At 41.3% G+C, this 14,624-nt stretch overlaps 1 protein-coding gene across 1 annotated transcript in view; it reads right to left on the bottom strand.

Annotated features, from left to right (window-relative positions):
• The window catches only part of ZNF235 (zinc finger protein 235), a 37,217-nt gene extending 28,540 nt beyond the window's left edge, over positions 1-8,677 (bottom strand). Inside the window, exons 1-4 of the mRNA XM_025849502.2 lie at positions 8,595-8,677; positions 7,080-7,142; positions 4,119-4,245; positions 3,060-3,143 (exon numbers count right to left, since the gene is read on the bottom strand). Of these exons, the coding sequence (XP_025705287.1) occupies positions 3,060-3,143; positions 4,119-4,245; positions 7,080-7,094 (226 nt within the window). The 5' untranslated portion in view covers positions 7,095-7,142; positions 8,595-8,677. The remainder of the gene's footprint in view (positions 1-3,059; positions 3,144-4,118; positions 4,246-7,079; positions 7,143-8,594) is intronic.
• Positions 8,678-14,624: the final 5,947 nt, after the last annotated feature.

Here is a 14,624-nt window from a genome sequence, read left to right as displayed (position 1 = left end):
AACAATCTAAAAGGATATTAAGAAAACAATTCCATATACAATAGCATCATAAAGAATAAACTACTTGGGAATTAACCAAGGAGGTAAAAGACATGTACACTGAAAACTACAAAACACTGATAAATTAAAAACAAAAAAATTGAATGACAGACCATGTTCATGGATTGGAAGGTTTAGGATCTACAGATTCAGTGCAATCTCTATCAAAATCCCAACAATACAGAAACAGAAAAATCCATCCTAAGATTCACATGGAATCTCAAGGGATCCTGAGTAGCCAAAACAACCTTTAAAAAAAAAAAATGTTGGAGGTAATCACTTCCTAGTTTCAAAACTTGCTATAAAGCTGCAGTAGTCAAAACAGTGGGGTACTGGCATAAAGACATACAGACCAAGGGAATAGTCTAGAGAGCTCAGAACTAAACCATCACATACAAAGTCAAATGGTTTTTGACAAGGGTGCCAAGACCATTCAATGGGAAAAGGGCAGTCTTTTCAATAAATGGTGCTAGAGAAATTGGATATCCACATGCAAAAGAATGAAGTCAGACGCTTCCTTATTCTATATTCAAAAATTACTTCAAAATGCATCAAAGATCTAAACACAGGAGCTAAAACTATAAAACTACTAGGAGAAAACATAGGGCAAAAGCTTTATGATACTGGACTTGACAATGATTTCTTGGATAATATTCTAAAGGCACAGGTAATAAAAGAAACACTTTGAAAATGTCATGAAAATTAAAAATTCTTATGCATCAAAGGACACTATCAGTAGAGTAAAAAGGCCACACACAGAATGAGAAAATACTTGCAAATCACATATCCAGTAAGGGATTAATATTCAGAATACAGAGAACTCCTAAAACTCAACAGAAAACCACCAACCTGACTCAAAAATGGACAAGAGACTTGCCCAGACATTTCTCCAAAGAAGACACCCGAATGGCTAATAAGCACATGAAAAGACGCTCAGTATCACTAATTATTGGAGAAATGCATATCAAAACAAGATACCACTTCATACCCATTAAGGTGGTTATTATTAAGAAAAAACTCCCACAGGACAGGAAACAACAAATGTCGGTGAGGATGAGAACTGGAATCCTGTGTATCGCTGGTGGGAACATAAAATAGTGTGGCTATTGTGAAAAACAGTATGGCAGTTCCTCAAAAATTAAAAATAGAATTACCATATGAGGCGTGCCTGGGTGGCTCAGTCAGTTAAGTATCTGCCTTTGGTAGACTTCCGCTCAACGGAGTCTGCTTCTCTCTCTCCCTCTGCCCCTTTGCCCCCCCCAACCCCGTGCATGCATGCACTCTCTCTCTCTCAAATAAATAAAATTTTTAGTTTTTATTTTTTTTAAAGATTTTATTTATTTATTTGACAGAGAGACCCAGCCAGAGAGGGAACACAAGCAGGGGGAGTGGGAGAGGGAGAAGCAGGCTTCCCGCGGAGCAGGGAGCCCGATGTGGGGCTTGATCCCAGGACCCTGGGATCATGACCTGAGCCGAAAGCAGACGCTTAATGACTGAGCCACCCAGGCGCCCTCAAATAAAAATTTTTTTAAAATTACCATACAATCCAGCATTTCTATTCTGGGTATGTACACAAAAAATGGAAAGCAGGGACTTGAACAGATATTTGTACACCCATGTTCACAGCAGCATTATTCACAATAACCAAATGGTACAAACAACCCAAACGTCCATCAACGGATGAAGAAAATGTGGTATGTACAGTGAAATATTAGTCATGAAAAAAGGAAATTCTGACATACGACACGATCACCCTCGAAGACATTATGCTAAGAGAAATAAACCAGACACCAATGGCAAATACTGCATGATTCCACTTATGTGAGGTACTTGAAAGAGTCAAATCCATAGACACAGAAAGGAGAACGGTGGTTACTAGGAACTGGGGTAAGGGAAGAACAGGGAGTCATTGTTTGATGTGGCGAGTTCAGTCTGGGATGATGGAAACATTCTGGAGATGGACAGTGTTGACGGTTGCACAACAACGTGAATGTACTTAATGCCGCTGGGCTGTACTGTACGTTTAGAGATGGTTAAAATAAATTTAATGTTATGTATATTTTACCACAATTTAAACATCATATATGCTAGTAAGCCTGGTGGTATAGCGCTTACACACAATTAAGGCAAGTCAAGGATATGGAGAGTGACGGGAGATGGCATTTTAAGCGGTGGTCAGAGAAGGCCTTGGAAGAAAGGACTTCTCACCGACATGAGTAAGAAAGCCAGAGCGACTGGATGTGTACGGGCTGGCAGCATTCCAGCCAGAGAAGAGAATGGAAAAGGTCCTGATGTAGAGCATATTTGTGCTGTCTGAGGCAAAAGTGAGGCTGGCAGACACAGCAGTGGGGTGGGGGGAGATGACTGGAGAAAAAGGTAGAATGAATGTTTAAGCTGGGGGAATGAGCACATACCAGAGGGCCTTCCAGGCCGCTTGAACACTTTGGTTTTTCTTTTTGTTTTTTTTTTTTAAAGATTTTATTTATTTATTTGAGAGAGAGAGAGCATGAGTAGGGTGAGGGGCAGAGGAAGAGGCAGACTCCCCACTGAGCAGGGAGCCTGATGGCAGGGCTTGATCCTGAGACTCTAGGATCATGACCTTAGCTGAAAGCACTTAACCAACTGAGCTACCCAGGCACCCATTTTGGTTTTTGTTTTGTTTTGAGAGAGAGAGAGCACAGGCAGGGGCAGAGGGAGAGAGAGAATCTCAAGCAGACTCCAAACTGAGCATGGAGCCCAATGCAGGGCTCAATCTCACAACCCTGAGATTATGACCTGAGCCCAAACCAAGTTGGATGTTTAAATGACTGAGCCACCCTGGTGCCACGAACACTTTCAGTTTTATTCTGAGGGAAGGGAGAAGCCTGTGGAGGGTTTGAAACAGATGAGTGACATGATATGATTAATGTTTTCAAAGGGTCTCTCTGGCTGCTGCATGAAGATTATCCAGAATACAGGCAGAACGATGGTGCTGCCACCTACAAAGACCCCAGCTGCACAATTTTTACCCGAGTGCCTACCTCTCTCAGTGTGGATCTCCTTAATGCAAAGCTTTTCCTCTCTCTCCAACTGGGATATCATATCTGGTTTGGAGGATGAATGCCCTATAAAAAGATAAGATAAAAGTGAAAAACATTAAGGGCAAAAGTACTGAAAAATTTTGGTTCTCATCCCATAATACGATAAGGCTTACCCCTCCCCAAAGCAGTGTTTATCAAACACTTTCTTATCACCACCCATAGTAAGAAATACACTTGGTATCATTAGAGATACATCATTACCACACAAAGTCTGGAAATAAATGATCAAATGAACTGTTTCTTCTTTTTTTTTTTAAGAGGGGGTGGAGGGAGGTACAGAGGGAGAGAATCTAAGCAGACTCCATGCCAAGTTCAGAGCCCCACTCAGGGCTCCATCTCACAACCTTGAGATCGTAAGCTGAGCCAAAGTCAAGAGTCAGATGCTTACCCGACTGATACCCCCAGGCACCCCTCAAATGAGCGGTTTCTAACCAATGTCTGTTTTTGTCACATCCTTCCCAGTCTGACACCCCTCACTAGAAACAGCCTGCTGTTACTGCTACCATGTGCACCAACGTGCACCATTCTAAGGAGCTCTGATACTATTACTCAGTACTGTAAGTATTCTGTAAGACTGCTGATGCAACTTACTAAATTAGTTTCCTGACCCACCAATAGGTCATGATCTACACGTTTAAAAAATATCTATGAAATATGGAGCCAGGTGAAGACAAGCTTATAAAAAATATCTATGAAATATGGAGCCAGGTGAAGACAAGCTTAACTGTTCATTTATAGTTCATTTACATGTGACAACGTCTGCCTTGGAAAAAGACTAGAAATGTCTTGTCTCCATTCTCCAAAGGGACTGGAAAACTCTGGTCTCTGAGGAGTCCTGAAGCCATGAACTAATGGGCAGAGGCCAGGGATGCCACTAAACATCCTAATATCCACAGGACAGTCCTTAAAACAAAGAATCATCTGCCCCCAAATGTCAATAGTGCCAAGGTTAAGAAACCCTGCTTGAGGGGATGAGTTACAGAAAAATCCTGTGCTCACCCACAGAGACCAGGTTTCTGAAGTTCTCCAGCATCACATCTCGGTACAGCTTCTTCTGGGTGGAATCCAGCAGCCCCAGCTCCTCCTCACTGAAGACCACGGCCACGTCCTTGAATGTCACTGTCTCCTACAACACCGAGCACACGCAACCTCAATCTCGCACCCGGTGGCCACGGGGAGCAGGGTAACACTGAGGAGGTGGAGGAGCTATGTGGGAAGTTGTTCCAGATTCTGAGGGATCTGAGCAACTCTTCTTAATAGTTTCTCCTCCTCCCCTTCCACAATCATACCAAAAATTCGAGAGTCATGGGGGGAGGGGAAGAAAAGAGAAGAAAAAGAAAAATACCTATGTACATGTGACATGGTGCCCTTTATATAGTTAAGTCTCTAGAACTGTCATGATCAAATCATGGTATATACACGTTTTAGAACTTGACTGATAGTGCCAAATTTTATAAGAAATGTTGCAGGAATTCATCCCAACAGTATTTAATAGTGCCTGTCTCCTTCTCTCACTGGGCAGTACCACTATTTTGTCCACGTGTGCACATCTAACAGGCCTTCAGCACCCCTCCCAGGCAGGCGCACAGTTCATTCTCTATGATCTCAGGAGCATGCCCTATCTGTCAACCACAGCAGCATTCAGTGTCAAGGTTAAGAGCATATGTTCTGGAGACTACATGCCTCTAAGGCTCTGTCCAATACTGGCTTTGGGACCCTGGTCAAGTCACCTAACTTCTCAATACTTCAATGTCCTTATCTGTGTAATAGTACCACATCATAAGGTACTTGAAAGGACCAAAGAGAATACATAAAGGACTTAGGGACAGCATCTGACACACATTAAGTACTCAACAAATGTCAGCCATCATTATTACTGCTACCATCATTGTTCCTCGTTGCATAGTATTCCATAAAAGTGGTGATCTAGAATATATTTAATGATTCCAAGTAATGAAACAATGTTTTTTAATTATTAATGCTGCAGAAAACATTTTTATACAGATCTCAGCCAACTGTCTTGTGGCTTCCTATTTCCCTAGGATAAGTTCCAAGAAGTGGCAATTGCACTGTTGAAAAATATGCACCTTTATTTTGCTAATATAATGACAATTTTCCCAATTAACTCTTCCTATAAGAGATTAGAAGTATCCCTGATTCTCTATCTTCTGGCCAAAATTGGACAATATCTTATTTTTAAAATCTTGGGTAATTTGGTAAGTGATAAACTTTTTAAAAATTTTTCCACTAAATTTTTTTTAATTTTTAAAAAAGTATTTATTTTAGAGAGTGTGTGTATGCGAGCAGGGGGAGGGGCAGAGGGAGAGGGAAAGCATCTCAAGCCAACTCTATGCTGAGTTCGGAGCCTGACTCAGGGCTTGATCTCACGACCCTGAGATCATGACCTGAGCTGAAACCAAGAGTCAAACACTCAACCAACTGAGCCACCCAGGCGCCCTCCACTTATTTAATTTAAAAAAATTGTCTTTACTATATTCAAATAATAAAAAATCTTTTGATTTTTTAAAATATATTACCTGCTCATTTCCTTTGTTTATAATCCTACTGGAGTATCTTATATATCAGTAAAATTCCTACTGAGAATATTAAGCCTTTTTCCTAGTATGTATAAATTCCCACCTTCACCCCACCCCCAGCTCCTGTTTCCTATATGTCTCACAACTTTTTCTGTATGGCAATAAAAATTATCTCAACTCTAGCTAGAGTTCTGAGCATCTATATATTAAACAACTAGTTGATATATCTGACAAAGGAGAGAAAGCCACTAAGGAAAGGAATTAGCTGAGGACAATATTATTTTTGTAGCCTTCCGCCTACCAGACATGCACACATGCAGCCTGCCTCAGGTCCCCAAATAGAAGTCTCTTTTCTTCTGGGTCTTTCCATTTACTGTGATTAAACACCTGAAACTCCCTGCTTAGACAACAGAAACTTTAGTGTCACTGGGCACTGAGTGGATTTCAGTAGGTATCTGAAGGTTCACAAATCTGTTTCTTCATGTTAAAATGCAGGTAAGACCATCTATATCCTCACACAGCTGTTCCACAGAGTAAATGCCTGGCAAATCCCTAGTACTAAGGATTTTTAAAACTAAACATATTAACATGTCAATGAATAAAATAAACATCTAACTATAATACACACACAGTTTAACTTAAAATAAAAAAGGGAATCTAGCTTTTTTTTATTATTTAAAATTATTTATTTTTAAGTGAGCTCTATGACCAATGTGGGGCTTGAACTCAAGATCCCGAGATCAAGAGTCGCACGCTCTATGGACTGAGCCAGCCAGGCACACTCCAAATCTAACTCTTCTTGTTTGAAAGCAACTAAAATTATTTTCTCTGAGTTCAGTCTGAGGTGGACTCTGCTGCACCAAACCGTACTTTAGACATTCTTATCACAAAATGTGAGGCACCACATGTGAGAAAACCATGGAGTCCCTGGAACTTTAAAGAGTGGGGAAAAAAAAAGGCTGAAATCTCATTGTTTCTGTACAGGAAGAAAGGTTATATGTTAGCAAACTGTTGTTGCAAACATCTTTAAAATGGTAAAATCCACATATAAATGGAGAATGGGATAAAGCAGTAGGTAAATTTTGGGAAATGATGTGACCATTTAAATTGTAGGTAATATAAAATTACATTTGAAAAACCCAAAATGGTACTTAAACTATGATTATAAATCTAGACATGTCAACACAAATGAGAAAGAATGCGGGACAATTAAAACTGCTGATGCGTAAACACGTTTGTAATGTGGGAGTTATTTTTTTTTAAATATCTATTACTTTTCACACTATTATTTGGAAATAAAAAGAGCCTGGTATACAACAATTAGGTGCCTTGGGTCCCTTTTTACCCTTCCCAGGCAAGGGAAAAATGCATCCAATCTTTATGAAATGTCATTTTAAGTAACAGAAAGGCAAACCCAACTTACCTGGAACTTGGTCATTTTTCTCCTTTTCCTTCTGGGGAGAGGCAGAGCTCTGGAAAGGCAAAACTGTGGAAGGGAAAGTCATCAGGAGGGAGCTGGTAGTCGGTGTGGCGCTTTGTGCCAACAGGAAGCTGCTTTCTCCAGGCAGAACTTAGAACAGGGGCTGGATTCCAGCATCCCCTGGGCCCCCTCAGTCAGCTGCCTTTGTTCATGAACAGTCCCTAACCCAAGTGCTTCTGGTAGATTCCTGAGCCTGGGTAGGAGAGGTAATGAGAGACATCCAGGCAATATAATTTAATATAACTTAATGGGGCCAAAGTCCCTGGGTTCAAGTTTTGCATTTCTACTTACTGCTTTCTACTTCCTAGCAGTGTAAACCCTGAGCGAGGTGTTAATCTTCCTGTGCCTCAATCCAGTCACCTGTAAATGGGGATCATAATAATGCCGGTATTCCCTATTTCCTGCAGTGTCAGACAAGCAGATGCTATTGTGCTTCATAAAACCTCCCTTGCAGATGTGTTCAGAAAATGAGTGTTTTATGAAACCCAGAATTCAGAGCCATGAGTTACCGTTACCCTAGGAAAGTCTAATTCTGACTGGTTGTCCCAGAGATAATTTGTTCTGCGGCTAATGATAAGCTGCCATGATTTTCCCCCCCAATTACACCATTTTAACAGGTGTAATTACTTGAGCATGTTATTAAGCTGGAAGGGCCTCAACAAAGTTTCTTCTCCCGTGTGCACGGAGGCAAATAACGACTAATAAAAACCGCAGACTAAGAAATCCTGTTGCATTTAAATTAACGACACGCATCTGTTAAATTAACGACACGTTGTGAACAGTTAAGGACTCGCTACGCTGCAGGTACTCTGCGAAGCCTAATCACGATAGTTTCTCTGCGATAAACCACGGAGAACTTTCCTCAGGGTCCGGCTGAAGATAACTCTCCTTCCTAAACAAGTGTCTCGGAAGAGTCCAGGAATCCAGGACCGGCCCCGCAGCAGAGATCAGTGAAGGGCCAGCGGAGCTGCAGGTGGGGCTCCAAGCCCACGCGGGCTCTCAGGATCTTCCCAACAACAGGCGGCCCGAGTATGATGACAGAATTCATGGATCCATCCAATACTGCACTAGGCACTGATTTTTAGCTTTCATATCTAATTCTCAGACCACCACTGGGAAGACACTAACGCTCTTTAGCCAAGAGGCAACCAAGGCAAGGAGATGCTCTGTCACTCGCCCAGGGTTTACCGCGAGGCGGACGCAGAGCCAGCTGGCAGGTCCAGGACCCAGGCTGAGGGCGCCGAGAGCGCGGGAGACCTTCAAACTCCGCTAGCCACGCGCGCCCGCCCTGACGCGGAGGCTCCGCCGAGCAGTAGCACTCTGCCGCCGCTGCCTCTGTCCCCGCCCTCAGCCTCCGGCCGCGGCTCCCCTTCCCCAGGAGCGAGGGCCGGCTGGCTGCTGGCCCCACGCCGAGGCCGAGAAGCCTCGGAGGGACCGCAGGGACGCGGGTTAACTCACCTCACGGCCAGCAATCTCGGCCCCGACCTCGCCTTCCCGGAGCGGAAATGCCGCCGAGCCTCCGACTGTACCCAGCTGCTGGACTACACTTCCCAGAATGCCCAAGGGGAAGCGCCTCGGGTTTCGCGCACCTGCTGGACTACATTTCCCAGAATGCAGCTCGCGGGACCGCGCTTCCCACCAGCTGGCTCTCGTTTCGGACCGAGAGGGGGTTCAGTTTGAGTCATTCACTGGCGCTGTAACTGTCAGATTTATTTTTGTTTTATACATTTCTTAAAGCTCACGAGAAAGTAATCGCGAATTGAAAAAATTCGGTGGAATAAAAGAGAAAAACGAAGCTTGCACTGTGAAGTTAACCAAAATCTTTAGCGGGAGCAAGGGGTAGGCTAAAAATGGAAAACGTAATGACTCAGGCTGAACCGCCTAACGCCGAACTTAAGATCTTAAACCTGCATCAAATGTCAGCTCCTCCGATATCACCAATACAACCGTCGATAATAAACGTAATTTACATACAGCCCCTTGACGCGGCCACGAAGTCAAGGTTGGAATTCACTGAGAATTACAAGTTTGGTTTCAATGCGACGGACTTGATTAGGTTTGCGCAAGGATCATGGTATTACAGTTCAGGATTGGGGGGAACAGCAAGGGTTTTTAGGTGCCAACTGTTGCTTTCTTTCGAAGAGATTGAAGAGCTGATAGAAGATTGAAGAGTTGATGTAACCCGTGATGAACAATCAAGCAATTTGCTTGGACAGGAATCTCCTGGAATAGTAAAGGCGTGCTAATGACAACTTAACAGGTTAACATAGACGGTAAATTGTGGGAAGGGAGGGAGGTAGATAGGAAGTTTCATTCTTCACTGTCCAAGCTGTCCACGCAGTGTGTCTTGTGGGGAGGGGAGGGAACAGAGATAAGGGGAATCTGACTCCTCTGCCTCCTTTATTCCACAAGGCACCTAAGGGCACTTGACACTGTTTTGTGGCATGAGCTACTCATTCCAATAAGCTGGGAATTTAGAAAAAGTTGATACAAACATTGATTATGCTCCAAAGAGAAATATCTTGAATTTCATTTACAAAAATGAGTTGTGTTAAAAAATCAAATTTAAAGATCTAATTGGCTTTATTTAACGATTCATGAATTGAGCAGCATTCCCTTCTAGTAAATGGAAGGGAGCTCCCATATAAGGAGGTTATTAGAAAAAAAAAAAGAAAGAAAGAAAAGAAAGAAGGAAAGGATTATTTCAGGCCAGGTTACCTTGTCTTAGGGGAAGGCAGGGAGTCTTACCAAGCAAATTACCTCACTAATGCTGACCAGGGAATTCCAGGCTGATGGGTTTAAAATTCCACTCCTGGGAAATAAGTCTTAGTTTGCTGTCCTGGGGGCAAGTGACTCCTTAATCCTGTTCGTTAGTTGTTTTTTTTTTTTTTTTTCCCCTTTCTTTTTCTCTTTCTTTCTTTCTTTTCTTTCTCTCTCTTTCTCTTTTGCTTTCTCTCTTTTTCTTCCTTCCTTTCTTTCTCTTTCTCTTTCTCTTTCTCTTTCTATAGTTGTGGCAGATGAAAATAGCTCTATTGCAGGGAATTTCAGAAAATACAGTGATGTGTGTCTATATAAAATTTAAATTGTTTTGTAATTCACGTTCAGCTTCAGATTATTTCATTACATACTTTTACTGTTTTGCTCCAGACATAAATATTTTGTGATTGATAACCCAAGTGAAACCAGGAAGCCACAACTTTTCTCCTCAGCCAGAAACGCATCTGTAGCTTTTTATTATGAAAGTTTTCAAGCATATACAAAAGCAGGGAATACTGAAATGTACCCCATATAATCATATCCCAAATTTAAGTTAATACTGTTTTAACCATCTAATTCATCTGTCATTTTTAAATTTTAGTTACAGAATTTTCAAACAAATCCCTGGCATCATGTTTTTTTTTTTTTTAAGATTTTATTTATTTATTTATTAGAGAAAAAGCACAAGCAGGGGGAGCAGCAGGTTCGCCACTGAGCAAGGAGCCCAATGCAGGACTCGATCCCAGGACCCTGGGATCATGACCTGAGCAGAAGGCAGATGCTTAACCGACTGAGCCACCCAGGCAAACCCCTGGCATCATGTTTTTAACCACTAAATACTTTGCTAAATATATGCTTAAAATATTTTCTTTCAAACCCACAATATCATTATCACACTCAATAAATAATTACCAATAAATCCTTCATATCTCCTAATACCTGTAGAACTGTAAGCAGAAAGAGTTAGGGGTCTCCAGAAAAAGAAAGCAGAGACGGCTTTCATGGCAGAAGTTACTTTAGACCCCCAGCTATTTTCCATTATCCATGCCCTACTGGCTCTACTTGCCTTAGCACACCTTTTGAGAACTTCCTAGGAGGTGTCAGAATTACAAAGAAATGCAAAAACCTCAGTAGTTGTGGATTTTAAGGGAACAAAGAAAATGCAAAAATTGTCTCTAGCAGCCCAGGATATTGCCTAACCATATCAGAGACAATAAATCAGTGGTAGAACTCCCAGTGCTGTTTCAAAAGTAAGCAAGACCCTGCGTTCCTTACCCAAGACAATGTGACCAAGACCTTCATTCAGTTTATACTGGGTCTCAGAGAATGCCCATAGCCCCTTACCCTTGTCCGACAGTTACCTCTGCTTCATTATACTACTAAGGTTTTCACCCTAGAAGGAACTCAAGATTCATTTACATAATACAGAATGCCTGTATAGGCATGTTTTCTAAATAGTATGCATAACCTATGCCCACCTTTGCATACAATGACAACTCTCCCTTTGCTGAATATTCATTCTAACCCCTAAAAAGAAACCTCTCATCCCTGCTAGGGGAGTCACAGCTTTGGAAGTTATTTCCTGTGATCGCCTTATTTGCTGCAAATAAAATTTCCCTTGTGTGACAACTCCACCTGGTACAGTCTCTATCTGTAACTCACCAAGGAGCAAACTCACATTAGTTTGGTTACAGAAACAAACTAAGATGGAGTCTCTTTATATCAGGGACAAAATGGAGATGGTTAATGCAAGTGCAAAAAAGGAAACTTATAACCTAACCTTCAAGGAATTTACATCTCTTCCCAGAAATCAACAGAAGACACCAGCCAATTCCCAAATGCCAGGTCTCTTCATGGCCATCTCTGGACTTCCTTTCCTTAACTCAGCTACCCTGATCCAAATAAGAAAGAAGATGACTAGGCAACCAATCAACTAAAAAGGCCAAATGACTTTTATATTTATCCCATAAATATCCCTTAGCCTGTGAACAACTCAGAACTCATTGTTTCTGTAGCCTCGAGTTTCCTGGTTTGCAGGTCAAAAGCCTTGCAGTAAACACATCCTTCTGCTTTGTTTTATTCAGTAAGCAGAAATTGCTTTTTGACATACCCAATCCCTATTCAAATTTGTCAATTACCTCCAAAATCTCATAACTGCTTTGTTCAAGTCAATGTCCAAACAGAGTCCATTCATTCTATTTATCTGCTCAGGCACATTTATTCTTGAATACTACCCTTCTGTTTTTTTCAAACCTTTGACCTGTTGAGGAATCGGGTCAGTTGTCATGATGTCCCACATCCTGGATCTCTCCAATTATGTTTTGTGTCATTAAATAATTTGTTCCTCCATCCTATGTGTTTCCCGTAAAGTTTATTATTTTAAGTTGTTTATTATTATTATTAGTAGTAGTAGTAGTAATCTCTACACCCAACTTGGGGCTCAAATTCATGACCCTGAGATCAAGAGTTGCATGCTTTTCTGACTGAACAAGCCAGGCACCCCTATTTTTTAAAGTTTTTATTTTGTTTGAAAAGATGTTATTTATTCAAGAGACAGAGAGCAAGAGCAGGGGGAGTAGTGGAGGGAGAAGCAGACTCCCTGCCGAGCAAGAAGCCCAATGCAGGGCTCAATCCCAGGACCCCAAAATCACGACCTGAGCTGAAGGCAGGCGCTTAACCGACTGAACCACCCAGGCACCTCTTCAAGTTTTTAATTCCATTAGTTAACATACAGTGTTATATTAGTTTCAGGTGTACAATATAGTGATTCAATTCCTGTAAAGTTTACATCTAAAGTCCTGATTAGATTTAGGTTCATCTCTTTTGACAAAAAAGCCATGGATGATACTGGAAATATCTGAACAAGGCCAAATGAAGCCAATTCAAATCCTGGGCAGTGTTCCTCTGAATAGAAAAATAACAGTAAATATGTGAAAAATAATGGTTTTAAAGAAAAGAACCATTTTAAGGATTAACCATTTTTAAGATCAAAGGATTCCTCTCAAAAGTAAAAATGTTTGGTAATATTTGTTTTGCAGTTTCTTATATTAAACAGGATCAATCTGATAAAAGGAAAGACAAAAATGACTGCCAAATTAAAAAATATAACAGAGGCTTCCATTTTGAGTAATGGCAAAATAGGCAATTACCATTAACTTAGACACACACACACACACACACAAAGTCTATTGGTAAGCATCAGTAAGCTGACAATGTGTACAGAATGAATACGCCTGTAATTCAGGAGAATAGGGAAATCTAGAGAGAAAGCTGGTTACTTGGAGCTCCTATTCCCCTCAGGGGCATAGGCCAGTTCTGGAAACAGTAAGGTTGAGAAGCAAGACACTTATTTTTGACATGGGCATGGGTATAGGGTTATAAAAGTTTGAGTCCAGGACCTGCCAAAAGTAGGTAACTGATAAAACTCCTATATTTTGGGGCGCCTGGGTGGCTCAGTCGTTAAGTGTCTGCCTTTGGCTCAGGTCATCATCCCATTGTCCTGGATGGAGTCCCACATTGGCTCCCTGCTCCGCGGGGAGCCTGCTTCTCCCTCTCCCACTCCCCCTGCTTGTGTTCCTGCTCTCGCTATCTCTCTCTCTCTGTCAAATAAATAAATAAAATCTTTAATAAAAAAAAACTCCTATATTTTGTGTTGGATACCAGGAACCACTGCACCTAGGGGAAAGAGTAAACAGCTTATAGATCTGCCCTGGCAGGGGTCTGAAGCCCAAATCCAAATTAGCTATATCCTTGAAACTGTATAAAAAGAATCCTGAATTTGCTAATACCCTCAGCTACCTGAGAGTCAGGTGAATATCCTCTTTGGACAAAAGATAACACCTTAAGCCTGAAATTATTCTGACAAATTTTTTAATGTTAATATCAGACAAAACATATTTTAAGGCAAAAAGCATTGACAGACCACACAAAAGTTGCACATGGATGTTCATAGCCTATTATTCACAATATCCTAAAAGGTGGAAACCAGTGTCTATCAACTGATGGGTTGATAATGGGTAAATAAAATGTGGTCTATCCACACAGTGGAATATACCTTGGCATAAAAAAGGAATGAAGTACTGATACATGGATGAACCTTGAAAACATTATGCTAAATAAAAGAAACCAGCTCAAAAGGCTACATATTAAATGATTCCATTTACATGAAATGTCCAGAAGAGACAAATTCATAGAGACAGAAGGTAGATCCGTAGTTGCCAGGGGCTAGGAGAAACGCAGAATGGGAGTGACTGTGCATAGGTATCAAGTTTCATTTTGGAGTGATGGAAATGTTCTGGAGTAAGAATAATGGTTGCATATTCTATGAATATACTGAAAACCCACTGAATTGTATACTTTAGAAGGGTGAATTTTATATGTGAATTATATCAATACAGCCATTTAAAAAACATTGCTAGAGAGACCCTTCATAATGATAAAATGTTAAATTCACTAGGAACACAGAACAATTCTAAATTGTATGCACCTGTATAATAAATAGGTTGGCTGAACTCTGTCTCCAGGTCCTGGAAGACAGCCATTAAATCCTTAGAATCTGCTGAGTGATAGGAGTCTTTCTTATTCATGGGGGTCCCTCAGACTACACCTGCTAGTTTATGCTGGAAAGATGAGTTATGGGGGGCCCCTAGATAGTTTATGATGATGGGATGACTCAGGATGGGGGCTGATCACACCAGAAAAACTAACCACGTGATTCGAGGGCTGGGACTT

Source organism: Callorhinus ursinus, unplaced genomic scaffold (assembly GCF_003265705.2).
Source record: "Callorhinus ursinus isolate GAN/ISIS: 27379988/994484 unplaced genomic scaffold, GSC_fseal_2.0 scaffold71, whole genome shotgun sequence".
NCBI classification, from domain to species: Eukaryota; Metazoa; Chordata; class Mammalia; order Carnivora; family Otariidae; genus Callorhinus; species Callorhinus ursinus.
Note: the sequence above shows the minus strand (reverse complement) of the source record. Positions and strands in the feature narration are given on the sequence as shown.